This window comes from Struthio camelus, chromosome W (genome assembly GCF_040807025.1).
Source record: "Struthio camelus isolate bStrCam1 chromosome W, bStrCam1.hap1, whole genome shotgun sequence".
NCBI classification, from domain to species: Eukaryota; Metazoa; Chordata; class Aves; order Struthioniformes; family Struthionidae; genus Struthio; species Struthio camelus.
In genome coordinates, this window is record NC_090981.1 from 49,912,906 (window position 1) to 49,934,214 (window position 21,309).

Genomic DNA, 21,309 nt, shown 5'->3' on the forward strand with positions numbered 1-21,309 from the left:
GGCACGGACTTCTGTGCTGAAATGAACACAGCTACAGTCAAACAGCAAGCACTGCTGACCTCAAAGGCCATTTAAAAGTCGAGCTGGAATGTGTCCAAGTTCAGCAAATCAATGCAGGAGTTCAGAGCATAAGTATCTTAGCTGCTTTTAAATTGCATCTCACATTATTTCAGAAATCAAAAAAATTGCACAACTTCATTCTTATTATATTACAAATATTTACTGAAGTTGCTAATAGCGATTCAAAAGCCTGTATGCTGTGTTTGCTTGTTACTGTTGCTACTTTCATTATTTGCCCTATGCCTGGCTTTAAAACTGTCCGAAGAACAAGATCTTGTGTTTGATATTATCCAGGCTCTCCCAATTCAAATTTTGATATGTTCTTATGTTTAGGGCTACTTATTTGTTTAGGGATTGTCTGTATGAATGGATTTAAAAGTAAGAAACGTAAATCTATCATTTAATTTTAATTAATATAGTATGCCTTAATGTATTACAAAGTATAAGACAACATTAAAAATAATAACACGAGCCAGCCAAACTGTCAGTGAGGAGATTCAGAAATAAGAAACAAGCTAAGTCCTTCTTTGGATAAAGGTCAGAAAAGTAGCCTGATTTCAAACAGCCAAAACGAGGTTTTACTGAATGCCCTTCTCTCAGGAGAGACTAGATCCAGGATCCTAAATGAAATGTCTGAAAACGTGTTGAGTCTTTCAAAGGCCTGTGCTGAAGGCTAATGCATGAGTGACCTGAATTTAGTTTAATTCTCCACCACAGGCTTTTGGCATGACCTTGGCAAGTAATGAATCTTCATTTTTGATTACTGTGATGTTAGGGGCTAGTGATATACCACTTACGTCCTTGTCTTACTTTTTCTTTAGGCTTCCTAATTTCTACCTGAAATTTTACTTTCCCTACTTTACTTCTATCTATTGTCTTCACCTCAGGTCATTGCCCATTGATTCAAGCTACTTACCTGACTAGGAAAATTTGTATACCTTGTCATTTAATCTTTTTTTTTTTTTCTCTGTCACTCTTAATATACTGCCTCTTATGCTTAAATCTGTAAGGGTTTTAACTTCCTCATTTTAGATTCTTTAAGCATTTCTTTCTTAGGTAAGTATCCTACTGATTGTCTAACTGGAAGTAGTGACTCAGCTCCAATTCTAACTTGGTTCAATTCCTGTATGTTGGTTTTTTTTTTTTTTCTCCTCTGTGTTCTGGGACAGGTAAGTCCAGTCACTCACTGTATCAGGAAACCATGTCCCTTAGCTTGTCCTGAGGTGAAGCAATTTACATGCAAGTAACTGAATTCACCCGTAATTTCACCTTTGCTGATGTAAAAGTTCCCCATTTGAACTCTTCGAGCGTTGCATGCTTGGTATTTCTCTCAGTAGTATCTCTCTTAATTTTGTGAACTTGGATTTATATCAATTCAGATTCTACTGTCTGCTTTTGGGGTTAGTTGTGGGCAGAGAAATCCGCTTGTCACAATGTGCTCCCATATCCTGTTGCTGTAGGATTTGAGGAGAGGTCAACCATCCCTGAGCATGGCAGTTGCCCTGATCTGTGTATGAAGCAGAGACCAAGGCCCAACAGGGGCTGCCCTTGCTTTACAGAGGCTGACCTGGGCAGAAAGTTTTCACCCAGGCAATTGTTGGAGCCATCCTCAGCCCAATGTGCGTTTTCACAGCCTGCTGCTGTGAGGTGACGTAAGCCCATGCAGAGTGGCAGAGCAAAGCTTTCTTACGGGTGGGCAAAACAGTGTAAAGGGACAGAACAAGGTTAAGTCATGACTAATTTTAGTGATTGGGATCTCTTCCTTTATGCAGACCCCAGACTCTGGAAGGACCCCGTACTCCAGGTTTAAGAGTTCCATCAAGAAGAAGCTGACAGCCAGTGCTCCGGTGGCAAGTAGCCCTGTTGTCACAAGATGGCAGCAGCTGCACATGAGAAGCAACACAGAGGCTCTGCACAGGGCCTCTCAGATGACAGATCTTAGTGCCTCTGGGGCACCTCAGCTCATCAACACACCTGGGAAGGCTCCAGGTCAGTCAAACTGCAAAGGAGGTTTCTTATAGAGGATGGGGTCATACAGGGGCTTCTGAAATTCCCAGGAAAGGGGATTCACTGTAAGGTGTGGGATGGGGTCATATAGCAGCTTCTGAAATTCCCAAGAGAAGGGATTCACTGTAAGGTGTGGGATGGTGTTCCCTCCTGTCCCAGTGGACAAGAGCTTTGGCTATCACTGTGTGCAGCAGCAGTCTGTATAGACCATCACAGGCAGAGTGAGCTTAGGGCCAGCTTCCTCTCAGTAGAATCACACTGCTGATGTGAGAGGAAAGCCAGGCCCAAGGTTCCTGTTATCAGTGCACAAACCGTCTAGGACAGACGCAGCAGGTCATACAGAGAGTTGATATCTGAGAGAGTGAAAGAAAAGAGGCCAAAACCCCATCCCCAACCAAGTATGTCTTCCTGCAGAGCACCTTCTGTGCCTCAAAGATGGGGGCTGTATTGACCTGGGTTCAAGCTGCACTGGGCTGTAACAGTGTACAGGGTGTGTTACTCCTTGTCCATATCTGCAGTAGCTGACAATAGCCAATAAGATGGTAGGAGAGTTCATGTAAACCTCACTTCTTCCCGTCCCTCTGCTTCCCTTTTTTCCTACACACAGCTACCCTAGGCAAGGCCATGTCTGCAGAACCTGGACTAGTTTGTATGCCTGGATGTGGTGTAGTGTACAGAGAGGATTTGGGGAAAACACAAGGCTGTTTCTGTGCTCTTTTGCACACGAAGATGGGAGTTGTGGGAGCAACAGGCCTAGTGCTAGTTCTATACAGGTTTTAAGGTTCAGCTCGTGAGCTGCATTTGGAGATGACCCATTGAAGGAGAAGCTTGCCCTATCTTTTTGTCTCCCCTCCACTGCCTGAGGCTTCAGGTGTTGACAAAGGTCCTGTCTGCCAAGGGAGCCTCGTCGTCAGCTCACCATGTTTAGAAGCTCCTGCAGAGGGCCATTCAGAGCACAGACCAATTTTTCAGTACTCTGACTTGGTCTGGAGAACTGGCTCTGGAGGCTGTTTCTCTCCATGAACAACAGAGGGAGCTGAGGAAAGATTAAAGTGAGCCTTTGGATTTACTGACTCCTAATTTCAGCAGTGCTGAGGGAAAATGGGGAAGGGTTTATGCACTACACATACATGGAGGACTTTCCTGGAGGAGCTATGAGACTAAGTAAGGCTCCCATTTCTGATCTTTTTTTAGACCTCTCTTTCAGGGTGAGAGGAATAGTGCTGTAGAATTGCCTTCTGCTCTCCACTGACTGTAAAGGGAAACCAGCATGAATAGCTCAAGTGTCATTGTTTATATCGTCCCACTTCTAGTGTGTCAGATCTGCTTTCAGAGTAGTGTTACTCTGAAATCAGTGCTATTCTGAAAAGTACTAGACAAACTTCCTTGTGTATTCTTAAAGGAACCACTTCATTAAAATTGATTTTGCAGTGTCATCTCAGGTACCTAACAAACTCTCTGTCAAGAAAACTGGTGTGACTCTACTTAGCGGTTGCAATGTAGCAGGCTTAGAAGGGAGAAACAGCAGCAGAGCTGAAATGGGAGAGAGACAGGTAAGTAATGCAACATTCAGATACACAGGTAGGATATTTGCTTTCCTGATGTGTTCTCTTACCTTATTTTTGGCCTGGAATCTGTTATGTACATGCTACCTTATTAACATAGAGAATAGTAACAAGAGGAGGTCCCTTTAGGAAATATCTGCTAGAGAAATGTCAGGAACGATTGCTTTGTCATTTATTTGGTTCAGCTTCTGTCCGCTTCCTTCAAGCTATTGTCCTACAAACTAAAATTGAAACCAAGCTGGTGAAGCCCTCGATTTGTTTGTTACCTCTGAGGGAAAACATATATTATCAAAAAAAAAAAAAGCATGAAAAATATGAATGACTCAATTTTCCACTTACTTTGATAACCGCTGTATGTGAAGATCACTCCTGCAGTTGTGCAGGATGTAGCTATTCATTTTGTCACGTAGACAGAGTGAGATGCTATGAACTACTAAAAAGTACCTCTCTGTGAATAAAATCTTTTATCATGACAATGGAAGCTCAAAGGTCAGATGGTAACTTGTAATGATTCATGGCCATGGGTGGAAGAAGACATGGAATCGGCTTACCATATGAAACAAAAACGTCAGACCAGAGCTTGAGGTGTTAAAAACTCTGAGGCTGCAATAAGGAGGAGACGAATCCTCGTAACTGGAGGGGAGGAAGCAGGCAGTGCTGATCAACTAGATAGGCATGCTGGCTTTGCTTTGCCAATGGATCCTATAATGTTATGCTGATTGGTGCATTTTGTGGACTAATATACCTATTGAATTTTAACTGCTTTTAGATGAAATATATGCTTTGAAATCTGTTCCTGTAATTTAGCAAAATGAACGGATAAAATGTACAGTGATTAAAAAAAAAAAAAAAACAGTACCTAATGGACACTGACCCTTTATTTAAATTCAGGCTTCACCTTTTTCTTTTTAGTCATCTTAAATTTATGCACCAACCCGTCTGTTTCTGTTCACTAACTTTTTGGAAATTAACTTCTTTTGTGAAGTATAGTGATGCTTATCTGTGTTAGTAAAAGTTATTATCACATCATGAAAATAAAAAACACGTCCCTCTCTTAGTGCTATCTAGCCATGACTGTTCATATATTAAATTGTAAACTTTTAGTCAGTGACCACACTTTGACTTGTGCTGTCCTGTCCTTGATTGCACCAGTTGCAAGCGCAGTACTGAAGACACTGATAGCCATTTTCGCATGGTTACTTTTCTGGCTGTAACTGCTGAGTAGGGCTGCTTCACAGCTGCATACTCGGTGACCTGGCTTAAACTGGTTTGTAGAAGTCGTTCTTCAGTATTACTGAGAAGATTCAATGAGGGTATCAAGCTCAACTTCTGAAAAAAGGAAGTGGTATCAGGACAGGTGACCTAATGAGATTGTTGGGTGATATCTTTTGATACTTGTGTTCCTGAAGGTCACTGGATGTTACAAAAAGACCTTGCTTTTATGTCACCCTGGGAATTTTGGTCCTCGGGGTAATCACTTTCCTTTTTTAATAAGCAAAATATTCTGAAAAATCCTCTTTTCAAGAACAATGCTTTTTTCTTTTTTTTTTTTCCCCTTGTGGTCTCATAGGAGAGTCTATGAATTTTAGAATTGTAAAAATACCCAAGCTCTATGGGTTTAGTAATCTTGGTTTAATCTACCCCACAGAGAAATGTAATAAAACCTTTTTGTGAGGTGATAAGAACTTTCTAGAAAGTAGTTGTAAAATATTCTTCCCTCCTTAGATCAATCTTTTTAAAAGATGAGTAAATATTATTGCCTTTACTTTATACATGAAATAGTGTTACATAGAGAGGTGAGATGACTTACCTAGAATCACACTGTAATTGGCAAGCAGAAATTGAGTTAGAATTAAGATATTCACAGTCCTACACCAAGGACCACACAACTTCTAAGTGTGATGTGAATGTCTGCAATGACATCGTGGGATGACCAAAACTCAAGTCCTGCCTAAAACCATTTGGAATGGTCAGTCCTACCTAAAACTGTAAGAAAATCTATTAATCTTTTCAGATATAGTGATTAATGGCTATTTAATTTGTCCTGCCTGGTAGCATAAAACGAGTGGGATGCATTGAAAACAAAACATCCTCACATTCCAGTGAACATGTGTGGTCTCTTTGGCCAAAAGAATACTTCCCTATGTACACAGTAAGTTCTCCATAGAAATGTCTGCACTTACTTTTAGAGGGATACAGATCCAAACAATCTGATTAGCTTTCTGCCAAGTTGTCTATATAAATCATGGAGAAAGAGCCTCTTGGAGCAGAAAGCCTGCTGTAGAACAGCTGGGATATGTAAAGGAGGAACACTTCTTTTAGTTATGTTTTTTGTGAGATATTTCTTATTATTACAACAGGGTTTTGAAGGAAAGCAACACTGGGTTTGCTTGGAAAGACTAGATTTCACAGACAGTGGAGAAGGAACACATTGTTAATCTTGAGTGGCTGTTGAAAGCACCAGCTGCATTTCCACCTGACTGAACAAAAAATTACAGACCAAACAGTTTCTGGACAAGTACACAGAGAGGCTGTCATCGAAGCGTTCCACTCAGTAAATAAACATTATGAAGAAACGCGTTATTAGGGATGAGTGAAGAGATTCGTGTCCCATGTGAGCTGATATGAACCTTTGCCTGAATCTTGGCCAAAAGCCTAAGCTAATTTTTTCTGAAGATGGGGGAGGGAATCCATTTTCTCCATTTTCTTATTTTCAAGCTGCTTCTTTGACACCCCAAAAAGGATAATCTCATAGAAATAAGAATGTTTTATTAGATTTCCTCTGTCTGTGTGTATATTTATGCTTATATACAGGCTTCAGGCTGTAGTAGAGGTTTAAGGAATGGGCTCATGGAGTCCAGGTTCTGCTGCCCTGGTTTAAAAGAGGACTCTGACATCCACCACAGTAGGTCTCATACTGGAATAAATGATCCTGCAGTGTTTGCACCACAAACCTGATCTTCCCTCATAGAGCAAATTTGAGGCATTGGATTTATTGCCTGCCTGTGGAAAACTTGCATGCGTGGTGAAGATAGTCCAAACACCAATTTAAAAAGAGGGCAGTAATATTCAGCAGATGAGTTATTGTAGTATGTGCATACATGCAGAGCCCTAGCACCTCCTTGATTGGTATGATGGTCTTGTTCGTAAAGGCTTTTTTGATGTTTGTATGATCATTAGCAAATCACAGTAGTGAATTGGTGTTTTATGAAAGGAAAGATGATGGCTCTGGTTAGAGCATGTGATTTGGACACTGGTATTTCATATTTGTTACTGATCTCCTGTCCAAGAAAAAAAGGTGCTGTGAAGCTTTTCTGTAAGGGACACTGAGCCCTTTGAGAGTTAGGTTATATATAATACTTAAGTATGTTTTGCTACCCATTCCTTTACTCACTCTGATTTTTGCTTTAATTTATTGGCAGAAATGTCCTTCTCAGCTTCTGATGGTCCAGGAGGTTGGATATAGCATTGCAGAAAGTGGTGGCATGAAGATCTGTGAAAATATTACTTGCACTTGGAAAGGTAGGTTCCAGTACAGGAAATACCCCTGTGTACACTGAACAATCAGATACAGCAGGCTGCATCTACCCTGGAAAAGAAACCTCTTCCAGCAAGTGCCACAGAATAATACAAAGTGGCTAAGGCTGGAGGCTACTTCTAGAGTTGCATCTACCTCTGAAGATGGTAGTACTCCACATCTTACAGCGTAGTTAACTCTCAACATTTCGCCTGACTCTCTCTTGGGCCCCATGTGACACCTTCGTGGCCCTAAAACGTCGTCCTTAATTTCCTGTTGATTTTTCAGTTTCAAATGCCTGAAATAATGCAGAGTAGTGCTGCAAACTGGATACAGGATATATGGCCTGTACTGTTGGGTACATGAGAGTACAAGACATGGAGAGATAGTGTTGGATGAATGGAGGGAGCCAAACCTGATCCAGTCGACCTGTAGGGAAAGGCTGCTGTAGGGAAAAGCACGCAGGTGCCTCAGGGAAGAGCCCATCCTGTTAAACTAGACGCAGGTTTTCTATTCCTTATTCTCTCTTCAGTGACAAAACTTTTGCGTCTTAGCTTTGTAGGATCCTGGCTTCAAAAGGCAGGGTAAACACCGTCCTCTTGTGCTTACCTAAGCTAGGCCAATCTGTACTGGTCTTGAGGGCTTTCTTGCGGCCTGTTAGGTTGTAGATGAAAAGGGCCTTAAAGTAAGATTTTTTTCATTCTCTGGGTGAGGCAGCCAGCAACTACTGCCACACTTATATTATAAGTGATATGATTGTTATATTAAATGTAATCTCTCAGAACACACTATTTTGAGACCTTTGGCAAGGGCTGCACAGTTCACAAAACTTAAGTGGGCTTCAGAGGAGGTAGATACCTTTAGTGGGTGTGGAGGCAGTATGTTAGGCATCTAAGTAAGTGATTTGGTGAAGATGCAGACACTGAAGTGGTTAGACATGATTTTTGTGAATTGCTCTGTTCTTCCATTATTCTGTTTTGACTTGATGTTGGTTTATCTTTAAATGGAGAAGGTTAATTATTCTGCTGAATAATTTTTTCTGCCTTTGGATCATTTGCTATTTGTTCTAAATGCTCCTCTCTGGAGAATCTTTCAAGAAGAAAGTCAAAAGACAAAGGAAAGTGCAGAAACATGCATCTCCAGCTCTGCTCTGCACATTACAAGATAATTTCTTACACATAAAAATCTAGCATTAAAAAATTCTTGTTCCTAACTGACCTAGTTCATTTTCTACAGTATTTAGTGGTCCTTGCAGCATAACATAGAGAATGACCACAAAGGCTGACTTTTGTACTTTTGCTCTTACTGGTGTTTTACTGCTCTTGCTTTTGTTTCTCACTTAACGCGTTGTTACAAACTTAACATGCTGTGATCTAAGCGGGTGTGCGTTAAAAACCTTTTCCTGTGGTTAGGTATTGGCAGGGCAGACTTTTTGATAGGAAATTAAAACCAGAAACCTAAAAAGTTTAGGTGCTCTATGAGGGGGTTTTGAGGTGGGAGAGCATATGTGAAACATTTTGCTACTAACAACTTCTAACAGAAATTCTAAGGAGATAAAGATGAAACACAACAGGTTATGCACTGGGCTGTGATATAATTTAAACAAAATATAGTGGACTTTATTCTGTGTTCTAGCTGACCAAATCTGTGGAGATATGAAAGAGCTGGAAAAAGGCAATTTTCATCTGCTTTAGTGTGTCTTATGTTTTGGGCCTAACCAGGATAAACTAGACTTTTCTGGCCTCTTCTAGACCATAGACAGACAAAAGTAGTGGGAGTGTGAAAGGCTTAGGCTTGTGGTGATTTGCATTACTGAATTGTGTGCTTTGAATCTTCAAACACAGAATGCCGAAAGGGGACACGGAACGAATTTAGAGCTGTTACCACTATGAAGCCTTTCATACCATTGGAGCCAGAAGTGAGGCTTCATGTGGCTGGCTTGCGCAATGATTACTGTAAGTTGTTATTTACTTCTATGCCGAGCTTATTGCAGAGGCTGGGAATTTTCATGTATGTTTCAAGAAAGATGGCCAGGGTATGTCCGTGTCAGATCAAATGTGTAAGTTTTGCAGGGTTTCCATGATGTCATTTTTCCTATAAGTATGCACCATTGAAAACTGTCTGTCCCAGGATGTAAGATGATTGCTGAAACCCAGTAATCCATAATACTTAACTGTCATACAGTTTTGTTCAGCTATGGGTCTCAATACAACTTTCAAAGCAAGTCAGTATGCTTACCCCTGCTTAATTAAGTTAAGGATGTACGAGCTATTACCCTGGGATACTTAGCAACCTGTCAACACACTGGCACCTTTACTGAACAGTGTTTGTTATTTTGGGACGCATCAGTGACATTGTTTACAATTTAGATGATAGATACCTTCTGAACTGAATTCTCACCTATATCTTTGGTGTACGGGCAAAAATTAAGCGTGCGCAAATTATGCATGAGCACACTTGGGGCTCCACTCTGCAGCAGCAAATATGTTTTAACACTTTGTATGTTCTAACCACCCTGTACATGCAAGAGTTGGAAATTGTCCCTGTGGGTTTTTATACAAGATGTCTTTGCAGGTGTTCATTAGATGTATATCTATGAACAGGACAGGACAAAGGCTTGTTTATATGCTGGTTGAGGCTGGACCCCTGCCTGGATGATTTACACTGGTTGTGCACCAGGTGTGCCCCAGGAATAACAGCATTAGCAGAAGTCTATGGAAACGCTTTTTTTAATATTTATTTCTGGCTGCAGCAACTGGGGCCATAGTCAAACAGCTGACATTTAGCTGTTCTTCAGAGTGACTTTAATTACCAAAGCATGATTTCAGACCTTGTCCTATGGTACCATCCTCTGTGCTTCAGGGGTGGTGGAGAGTGATATTTCAGCTGCTCTACATGTAGATCTGAGGGTTTCCCTTGACATGGGAAGCATCCTTGGTTGGAATTAAATGTTGTATACCAACTTCTTCTGGCCTACCTGACATAGCAGGCTGCTCTGAGGCTAATCAGTCTATGTAGTGGTATGTTTTGTCAGGATCTGCAATGCACCTAGCATCAGGAGCAGTGGAAACAGTGTTTTCAGCATACTTTTGCTGAACAATGCTCTGCAGGTGAGGAGCAGTGTTTCCCTGATTCCCTTCTGCTTTTTTCTTGTATCACGTGCAGGGTAGATGTTACCATTAGGTTGAGGATGTAGGAGAGACTCTAGCATATAGTGTCATTCCTATGTATAACTGTAGTATTCCTAGGTATAACTGTATGCAGGTATTAATAACATGAATTACCTTGGAACAAGAGTGTTCTTGGAACTGTAGCTACTGCTGGATGACCCTCATTTCTGGTAGCAGAAATTAGTGAGTGATGTGGCCATCCAAAGTGAAGAGTGACAGATTAAAAAATTCTAAGGAATGGAAGCTGCAAGTCTTATTCTGCTGTACAAACTTACCAGTTTGTGGAGGTTGACTTGGTAGAGACCATGGCTTGTTAGAGGTAATGACCTTCGTTTAGTTTTTCTCATTTGGTGTCCTCATTGAATTACAGCTAGTAGTAATCTCATAGCTGTAGTCTCTTGAAGTTGTCCCATTGTTTTTTTTAAAAAAAAAAAAAAACACCTCTTCCCCATCCCACTACCTACAACTGTACTGCAGTAATTTTTAATAGCTTTCTTTTAGATCTAAACATACTGGATTGGAACCATGAAAATCTCATTGCTATTGCACTAGGACCTGCTGCACACATCTGGAATGGAAGAACTCTCCAAGGCGTTGAAAGCATTGATTTGAATTCCAGTTCCAAATACATTTCCTCTCTGGCTTGGATAAAAGAGGGGACTTGCCTTGCCATTGGCACCAGCGATGGAGAAGTGCAAGTACTAGATAATTTGCTTTTTTAGTCTTTTTCCATTTTTATCTAAAGTGGCCACAAGAGGATTTGCATCATAATTTTTTTTGGTAAGGAAACAAAACAAAAAACCTCTGCTGGAGACAGATATATAGCATCTCCCTATATCACGTTAGATCTCACTGAAATGCCTTAGTGCTCTCCAGCGTTATCTATAGGTAAAGGAGCCTCTGAAACCACCTGAGAAGTAATGACTGAATTAATGATTCAGCTGTTCAGGGTCAGTTAGAATTTTTTCCATCAGTAAGAGGAACCCTTTTGTGAAATTATTTTATCCAGTACAGACTATGCTTTGTTGTAACTCTCTTGCTAAGATCACTGTTGTGACAGATTTCTTTAGAATGTAAGCCAAAATTCTCCTTATGGATTCACACACCAGAATTTGACTTCAATCAGATTATGCACACACCTCTCAACCAGCTGTAATAGGGCAATCCTGTTATCCAAAGATTTTAGTCGGATGTTGGCTGAGATGCTAGATAGTGTGGGAAGCTACTTGATGCAGTCTTGAGTCAGCAGTCTGAAGGTACTCGGGCCCATGATTTCTAGCATGGATTTCCAAATACTGGCATGTAAATAAATAGCTTTAAACTCAGATATGTACATTGCCTTTAATTCCTACTGACTTCAGCATCAGTGGTATAGGGACCAACATCTGGAAATACTCCCTTAGTTGTGAAATGAATGATCTTGAGGTCATCTGTATATCAAATCAGAAATGAGTGGTGGCTTACCTGCAAACAAATTAAGTTAACAATAATGTCTTTTCTTTTTGTTGTTAAACTTGTTTTTTTGTTGTTGTTGTTTTGGGTTGGCAGCTGTGGGACATTGAAACAAAAAAGAGGTTGAGAAACATGTTTGGTCACCTGTCTGTAGTTGGAGCTCTGAGCTGGAATCATTATATTCTAAGCAGGTGAGTGGTACAGCACAGTCACAGAAAGAGTCCTACTGTTTTTACTTCGCTAAAGTGAGTGGGACTTTTGTCTCTTTTTCTCTGGCTTTGCATAAAGGTGCTTTATCCTGTCTCTTTACTTATCTACCTTTTCAGAAGTTATATGTAGATTTACTGCATGGCAAGAAGGCAGCCAAAGGGAGTTGGACCCCCTCTTTAGTCCCTTTTTCTTACCCACTTTCCAGAAAGCTGTCACCACTTGCAGGATTTCACTAGAATATAGAGACTGTGGCTTTGGACTGCGGCTCTTTTTGTGCAAAGCCTGAGCTCTGAATGGTGTTGCCTCCAGTGAGTCTGGACTCCAAGAAAGTACCAGGTGGAGAATGGCATGGAGTTCAGGCTGTTCTTCCATTGATACCAAGGCTGCATCTATCCTTTCAGGTGCACAGTGAAGCACAGCTGTTAGAGTTGCACACCTTTCCAATGATGTAGCTGTGAGGGAAGGCCAATTCAATGCTTCCCACAGCCTGAGACCTATTTTGAGGGAGGATTAAAGTGGTTGGCCTTTGAGGGTGAGTTTTTATGCTAGCTTGTGAACATTTTGTGTTTAGGGATCACTTCAGTATGGGGACTCAAATGAGAATGATTAAACATACTTTCTCATGTTTTTCTTTTTCTTCCAGTTGCTGGTTCATATGTTTGTCCCAGACTTGAAGGGCTGAGGGGAGGCTGGCTTATAGATACTTCTACTGTTTTAAAGTCATGTGGTAGTCTTCTGTTTTGTTTAAACTCAGTAATAGTAGCAAGGGTTGACTGATTTAAACTTCATTGTTAAACTCAAAATGAAACTAATATCACTGGACAAGCACACTGCTTTAGAGAAGTAGTTTTGTTTTGATTTCACAGTAAGATTCTGTGGCTTTTGGTTGTGTTAGGTCTGCTGGGTGAGGTACAAGAATACCAACTGAACAGTTAATAAAATGCTATGACCTTTGGAGTAGGTCTTCTGGGTGAGTTAAGTTACAAGGGTGAGGCCTGAACATCTTGTTAATGCCAAGTGACATAACCTTATTACAGTACGCATTAGTTTCAGTTTGTATTTCAGCTTGACCAAATGAACGCAAATAGCAGAAACTTATAAATTGCAAACCTCTTTGAATAAGAATTGATAATAAAATTCAGCATGAACCTGTGAATCACGGTTACTGTTGATAGATTATGTTGAGATAATATTTATGACTTGTGCTAGGTTGACAACAGACCAGCCATTCTAAAATTATGACAGAATCTAAGTATTTATATAAACAGAAAGAAAGACATGGCGTGATTATTCTTTGTCAGTAATATAAGAGAACCGTTCTTACACCAAACTTCACTATGGACAGTTGATTCTTTGGGATTATATTGACTTTACTAATACTTGTGGCCAAAATAGTCCAACAACACATCCTCATGAAACTCTAAATATATTTCAGTACCATAAATTAACCTATCATGAAGTTTTATGGGTTTTTGTCTTTAGCAGAACAAATGTAATCATCTGTGTAAAAAGCAAATAATTCTAATTTCTTCTTATGGCAAGTAAAACGTTTCATTAAGAAAAATAAATCCAACTAGGATTCTGAAGAGGCTCAGTTCCTTCCCACTCTTACCACTAGAATGATCAAAAATCTTAATATGGTCAACACTGGCAATTCGATTCTGTTTCTGTTAGTAAGATTTTTCTGCTTATTGTACAGTAGGAAAAGTCTGTATGAATCTGCAGGAGGTAAATGATGACATCTTTGCATATGACATGCATATTCCAATGTATCTTTACAGACATTTTCTGTAAAAATTGCCAGTGGATATTAAGGACAACTGGTTGGTTGGAGTCTTTCACGCTTTTGTGGACTTCATTGGTTTCAAGAGCTTGGCAAGTCTGTACAATACAAACATAGTAGAATGACACTGCTTGTAGTCGGTCAGTTTTGTGTGTGCATTTTTGGAGCTTCTGAATCACTCAGCTTGTATCTGAAAATCTTTAAGAGCTAGTACAGGAAAATCTTCAGTCATTTTTGCTTTAAATGTATCTCACATTACTGCAATATATTTATCATTTTCCGATGTCCAGAAAGTTGATGATGAACTTTCTGAAGTTGAATGAATCTTACAACTTTCTCAATGCCATCAGAATGGATGGAGGTGTGAATTTCCTGTGGGAAGCTCTTTTATTTTTTCATAGATTTAATGTAGGTAATATCCTTAGGAAGACAGGAAAAGAGTTATATGCTGTAAGATATTTTTAGTAATTTTAATTCAGCTCTTCTATTGATGCGCAAAACCCACATCGAGGAGCTAAGCTGAAGCAGTAGCAGTGCTTCCAACAGGGTTTTTCTTCCTTCCTTTGACAGACTGATGATACTGACTGTAGTAACCATATGTAAATGGAGAGTGCAACCTCTTGGACCTACAGTTCATGCTCTGTAGAGTGAGTGAAGGAGTGGTCCCGCAGGAGAGGCAGCACCATGGATCCATTTCCTAACAGGCAATTAGTGTGACTAAGTCAAACTGTGACAAGTAGAGGTGGTTAGTGCAAATTCTCCTTCAGCCTGGTTCTGTCCTTCCTCCCTTTCGCTTTCAAAGAAGACACTGTTACTCACTAAGCCCTTTCTCAGAGCAATGCAATTATACACTGACTCTTTTGGGGGAGTAGAGTTGTATCTGGCCTTGGCAAAACTTGTGTGGCACAACAGTACTTTTGTTAAAGAAGAGGAAAGAGTTTATGTTAAATGGCTAGCAGTTGAAGGCTAGCAGTTGAACAAGGTGCAAATCAGTGTCGTTCATTGCGATATATCTTCAGGGAAAGGAAAACTCTAATGGAGAACAGCTTTTCTGCCTGGCCTGTACTGAGCAGCTGCTTGGCTCCTTTCCATTGTCAGCCACCTCTGCATTCTGGGTGCGCTTTTGATACTCTGGTTTGTCTTGCCTCTTACTTCAATAGTGTTGTTCTGCAGGCATGTTTTGCTGTGGTTTGCTTTTGAAACCACTGAAGAAACATCAATGTGACAATGTAGCTTGTCTTCCTTGACATCAAATTCATGCTATCTTTTCTCATCTACAGTGGTTCAAGATTAGGATCTATTCACCACCATGACGTTCGGGTTGCTCAGCACCATGTTGGGACTCTTTGCCAGAACAAGCAAAGCATTTGTAGCCTGAAGTGGTCACTAACCGATCAGTTGCTGGCAAGTGGATCTAGTGATGGGGTATTGAATATCTGGCCTAGTGACCCTGGTGTGAAAGTGCAGTCACAGCCACTGAAAACCATACCTCATTCCTCAGCAGTCAAGGTATATGGAGAAGGAATAGCTGCTTTTCTATATCTGTCCTCATGAAATCATGTTGCTGATGTAGACAGTCATGGGATTTTTCAGATTATCTCGGTGATTCCTGTTAGTTTCTTCTCCCCTTACTGTGGCGCAGTTAATTTTAAGACCCATTCTCCTCATGCAGTATTCCCAGTCACGGTAATACTTTGACTACTGAATACTTTGAGTTTTTCCTGGATTAGTAGGCCTTTGTAAATATAATACCAAACAGAAATAAAATTTACAGCCTCCTCCTCACTCTGTCTTGCACAGAGAACTTCAGTGGCACAATACCTACAAGTCAAAAAACAAGAGCTTTTAATTATTGAAGTTTGGTTTTGGAGAATTCTCTCTGCTGAAATAATTTTAAATATAAAGTTTCTTTTGCCCTCCTGTCCATACTTTCATTTCATGATATAATAGCTGATAGCAAGGGATCTGAAGTAAGAAACTGGAGATGGGACAGCTTAGATTGCTCATCTTCATAAGCTCTCAGTCTGTGTGGGAGATAGGACAGATATCAGCAATGAGAGACAGGGGAGTTCAGCATTTATAAGCTGTTTATCCTCCCAGAAAAGCCTGAGGCTGGACTGAAACACTGATGTTAAAAGGTCAGAGAAAGCTGTTGGAATAGGTGGAATTCAGTTCTTGTTAGCTTTCCTTGAGCCTGGGCCTCCGGCATGTGCTGGATGTATCTCAGAAGGAACCAGGCCTGTGGTAAGTCCTATAAGTCACGTTGCCTGGGGGTTCCCTGTTGGCTTGGTTTAGGCAGTAAGTCAGACTCTAATCTAATGGTCTGTTGTGGCACCCAACTGTGAATCTGTGACCCATGAAGTGTAAGAAAGGAAGCTGGAGTTTTGCCAGCTTATGTGAAGACAGTGTAGGCTACTGTGAAGCAATGGCAAAGGAAATCTGAAGCAGCGTTTGGAGTTTTGGGATCTTACATCTCTCTGTGTGTGTGTAGGAGGAGCATGATGTGCAGTGAGTAAAAGAAAAAGGTACACTCTGGGTGCTTGCTGTAGTTCATTTTTCCAACCTGGCTTTTAAGCAAAATCTACTCCCCTCTTCTCCAGCTAACCTCCTAGTCTTTCTGGCGTCTGTTTTTTTTCTTTAGGCTATGAACTGGTGTCCTTGGCAGTCCAAAATCCTTGCTACAGGAGGTGGAATGAAAGATGGGGTTTTGCGTGTCTGGGACATAAATCGTGAGAAAATCATCCAAAGTGCAGCTACAGATTCTCAGGTGAAATGATGAAATGTCTGCATAGTTAGGCTATGGCCTCTTGTATAGCTGTGTTACTTTGGCAAATTCCCACTGACTTTGAGGGCAGTTCTGTAGACAGAGGAACAGTGGGATTTTCTCTAGAGAAGCATTTGTGCTATGTTCGGCACTGCAGTGTGTGATTGGATTCAGAAGCAATTTGTTTTTTCTTGTTGACCACTTCTGTCTCAAGTGGTTGAAGAGGAGGTGGTCTCACAGCCAGACACTTTTCATCATCTTTTCCTTATTGGCAGTGATGCTTTTGGCCAAAACTCAAAACAAGGAGAGAATGTTGTGGAGGAGGCAAAATTCCCAGAGTGCTCGGGTGGGGAGAGCTGTAAGAGTCAGAGGGCAAACATCAGTCTCAGAAATTTGAACGTTTGGAGCTTCTCAGACAAAGTAAAGCAGTATAACTCTTGTTGATTCTCCTGGATCTATGCCAGCTTACTCAGCTGAGGATCTGTCTGAGGGGCTTCGGTTTTATACTGGTAGGCTACTGTCATGCTTAGCTAGGATAATGGTGCAGCTATACTTCAAAGTATTGTCAGAAATGGGGTGATCCTTCCAAATAAGTAAATATTCTACTGGGGCTATTTCTCAGTAGCTTGTTTAAGCATTGCGGTTAACATGGCAAATTTCAAATCTACTGAATGATGCATGTAGACCTTTTCTGAGAACTAAAGCAGAATTTTAAATTGCAATAGATTTGTTCCTTGCTGTGGTTACCCAAAACCAGCAAACTGATGACTGGACAAGGCCTTCCTAGAAATCAGATGACAATATGGAAGTATCCTATGCTTATCAATTCATCAGAACTCTATGGCAAGTATTTTGGTTAATAGTTTTCACTGGTTCAGTTAACTGTCCTTCTGTCTAATCAATATAATTCTGCAATTAATTTACTTATGTGTTTAAGCAAAATAAAGTTAAAAGAGCATCACCCACACATGCTGTCTCTACCTAGATGCATGCATTCACACAGTCCTGAGGCATTGAATTGGAAATGTAAGCTTATTAAGATAGTAATATATAAGCTGCCTTTGTAAAATGCCTTAGTTTTAATGATGGGATTCTCTCCTATTATTTCTAAGGCCATACCAGGTGCAGGATGTGGAGTCCCCCCTCTCCCTAAGGCCTCCTAGAGCTGGGCTGAGAGTGCTAAGTTGCTTCCATGTATTCTGTGTTGATTGCCTCCTCGATGTGGGTCTTCAGTATTGCAGCTCATCATGCAAGGATACTGGACCAGCTTCCAAAAGAAGTTTGAAATAAACCTCCATATGTTATTTAGAGCTATCTAGGTTTCAGTGAATGATTTTGTCTGAAGTATTGCAAAGCAGCTTCTTTCCCTTGTACTGTGCTGATAGCTAGAGCAAGTGAAGTTTCTTTGCAGCTCTGAGTATCTCAGTCCATGGAACTGTAGTACAAGACTGTATATCAAAATTGTTCTTTGCTCCCATCCATTGAGTTTCATTTGTTTCAGTCTTAACAGAAGAGATCCAACAGAAGCATCTGAATTTTAAGGAAAACACAAGTTATTTGAGCACTGGCTGTGTTTTTGCAGGTTTAGGATGTTTTTCACACTCGCTGACAAGATTATATCCAGAGAAGCTTTTGATTTTCCACCTAAAAACACAGGTGATATTTACCAATACTTTTTGCACCCCATTGATGCATTTAAAGGAACTAATTAAATTTCTAATATGTGCTGTACTCCAGGGACTTGGCTTCAACCCTAGCCTGTAAGGGGAAAGCCTGGAAGACTCAATCCAAAGATGGAAGAGAGAGGGCATGTGTCTTGCACATTATCCTTGTGTAATGCTGCTTCTTCATGCTATTTTTCTTCTCTTATCCCTACTCATTTATGTATAGCTCTAAAGGTAGCTTTCTCTAAGAAATGATCTGAAAGTGAAATAAGGAAAATGACTCAGTGCATCTGCAGTGCTAGAAATGTAAAATCTACATTCAGTCTTTACTACCGTAGCTACTTAACTACTGAGGTTTCTCAAATCTGTATAAATCTTGAATGCACAGTTTACAATGGAAAGATTTGCTCTTACTTTTGAGAAAAATGTGTCGTGCAAAAGATTTACCGTGTAAGTCAATACATTACTAATGTTGTAAAGCTGGAGGGTTACTTATCATCCTGTTTCCTATTCAGTTTACACATCCGCAAGAAAAACTAATTTTCTGGAACAAAAAGATCAGAAAATTACTGTGTGGCTATTTCTACTTATGGCTATTTCTACTTATGTTCTTACAACATCCAAGGAATTGGATGCTGGAGAAAATTGTCAATGTGTCAAAATATGTTCAGAAAAAATACTCTAATTGCAGGATGTCTCTAAATCACTCTCAGACACCCTTAACCACAAGATTCTGCACTGAAATAAATTGTCGTTACTGTTTTTCATTATTGGATCCTGCTGCAAAGAGCTGAAGACCTCAGCTAACAGCTCAGCACTATCAGCTATTTTTGAATACTTTAGTAATTGAGGTTGCCTACTAGTGAGCAATAAAACAACTGGAAGGTAATAACCTTTTTCAAGCATGAAGTCCATCTTTGGGATACTTCTGATACAGCTATGAGAGTAAATTGCTAGATTATTTTTGGATATAGATTTCCTCCCCTCAGAAAAGTTGTTTTAGATCAAGGAAAACACAAAAGCAAACACCCAACGTTTAATTGTTTTGAAAAGTGCCTAAATGTAATCTTGAAACCATGAAATAAAACTCCAGTCTTCTCCACTCAGAAAACATGGCAGTGAACAATTTCCACTGTTCTGATTTCTCCCCAACCCTCCCTCACTTATTTGTGACTGAAACTATTAATCAAGTTTCAATTAGTGTTGTGAATATTTTTGAATGCCTCTAAAGACTATGTCTCTGACTCTTGCTTTAAAGTCATTGCAGACACTGGAAGGAGATGATGTTAAGAATTCTGTGCAATGTGAACTCAGTCATGCATATTGACAAAGTGGTGTAGTCTTCAATAACTTGAGGAGCAAAGCTTGAAAAATAATCTCTGCTGGAAATAATTTAGTGTTAACGTCAAAATTCCAGTCTCAAACTCTAGGTGGGATGTGTTACTCAGCCCCAGGGCAAAAGATACTTGCTTTTAGTCACTGTGGGTCCAAAGAGCCATTCTAGCAGCTTCACAAAGGTAGGACAAGCTATCCATCTACAGCATTGCTATGGATCCTCATCAGGTACCACTGTGATAAAATACCACAGCCTTGGAGGGCCTCACAGTTCCTCACGTGCTTATCCTCACAACATTCTTTTGAGCTAGAGAAGTGCTGTTATCCCTATTGTGTTCCTGGGGACCTGAAACACAGAGGATGGGAGGACATAGGTGACCTACGTCTGGTCTATTTTGGATGAGATACGCTATATCTCAGTATTTCCTGTTTTGCCCTTGGATGACTAACACAGCTATATGATTAAGTCAGTAACACCACCCACCCAGAGAAGGTAATGGCCAGTAATTTATGGTAAAAAGGCTCCTAATTTTTCTTGCCCCAGGTACCTAAAAATCTCATGGTTTGACCTTGTGCAAGATCACACAGGCTGTCTGTGTCAGAGCAGTAAAGCAAGCATAGGTCTCGGTGGTCTCAGTTTAACACCAGATTCTTGTTCAGCCATCCGGTTCAGAGCCAGTTATTTTTACTGAAGAAGATGCTTGCATAACCAGGTTAATGAGTTGTTCACGTTTTTATGCTGCTAAACTGGGGTAGCTTCTGGCTTTCGGTGTCTAGCTCTCAGTTTGCTACGGCTACAGACAAACTCAATATGCAATTCAGATAAATTATTCGGTGGGATCATTGTTAAAGGATCTCCTTAATAATAATAACTCAGCAGCTGCAGACACTATCTCATAGTTGTTGGATCAGCAGCAAACTGTCTGCAAAGCACGTGCAGCCAGATGGGAATGCTCAGCCGTGAGACACATTACCAAATGCAGATGAGATTCATGTGGTAAGTGCAGCAGAGAATCAAGGTTCAGGTTTAATGTTCTCCTTGGACAGAAATGTGGTACAGTCCTTGCAGTTACAGCCTGGTCCCTAATACAAAAAAAATTGACTTCAGTTCCTTCTTAATGTGAAAGTACTCTCTAGATAAAGCTGGCTTCAGTGAAAAAACAAGTCTTATGCAGCACATTTAGCTACTATAGTGGAAGTAGATCGAACCCTACCGTGGGTAGGGGATGGTGAAAGTGCACTGCATTCTCAGTGTAAAATTGTGACCCATCTTTGAGTATTTTATATGCATGTTTTATTTTGCAGGTCATAAAGGGAGAGTGCTGCATGTAGCCTTGAGCCCAGATGAGAGCAGGCTCTTTTCTGTGGCGGCTGATGGGACAGCTTGTGTGTGGACATGCCACGAGTCTGGGGAGAGCAGATACACCAGCAAGGCGGCGCCTAATGGTTTTCTGAGCTCATTCTTGTGACTTCTTTTCCTTGAAAGCAAGTGATTAAGTGCATTTGGCCCATTCAATAATTTGGAATATATATGTTCCTTCCAAATGAAACATAGCAAAAAATAGCATCATATTTTCATGCAAAAGCAATTTTCTCCATCAGTTCATCAACATATAGAATGATAGTAACTTGTCTCGCTCACGTTAGGGGAAAAATGTTCTAACTTTGAAGAATAATATAACATTTATTTTCATTAAACTAGCATGGGTGGAATCCCCCCTATGTCAAGTGCTAGCATAAAGTCTTAGGTCCTGCTTTTAGCTATGCTTCTTGTAATTAGTT

At 40.4% G+C, this 21,309-nt stretch overlaps 1 protein-coding gene across 1 annotated transcript in view; it reads left to right on the top strand.

The window, feature by feature from the left end:
• LOC138064186 (cell division cycle protein 20 homolog B-like) overlaps positions 1–20,540 on the top strand; it is a 32,738-nt gene extending 12,198 nt beyond the window's left edge. Inside the window, exons 3-12 of the mRNA XM_068925748.1 lie at positions 1,833–2,049; positions 3,499–3,620; positions 7,055–7,154; positions 8,994–9,104; positions 10,821–11,017; positions 11,868–11,962; positions 15,045–15,273; positions 16,406–16,531; positions 17,254–17,336; positions 20,405–20,540. Of these exons, the coding sequence (XP_068781849.1) occupies positions 1,833–2,049; positions 3,499–3,620; positions 7,055–7,154; positions 8,994–9,104; positions 10,821–11,017; positions 11,868–11,962; positions 15,045–15,273; positions 16,406–16,531; positions 17,254–17,336; positions 20,405–20,528 (1,404 nt within the window). The 3' untranslated portion in view covers positions 20,529–20,540. The remainder of the gene's footprint in view (positions 1–1,832; positions 2,050–3,498; positions 3,621–7,054; positions 7,155–8,993; positions 9,105–10,820; positions 11,018–11,867; positions 11,963–15,044; positions 15,274–16,405; positions 16,532–17,253; positions 17,337–20,404) is intronic.
• Positions 20,541–21,309: the final 769 nt, after the last annotated feature.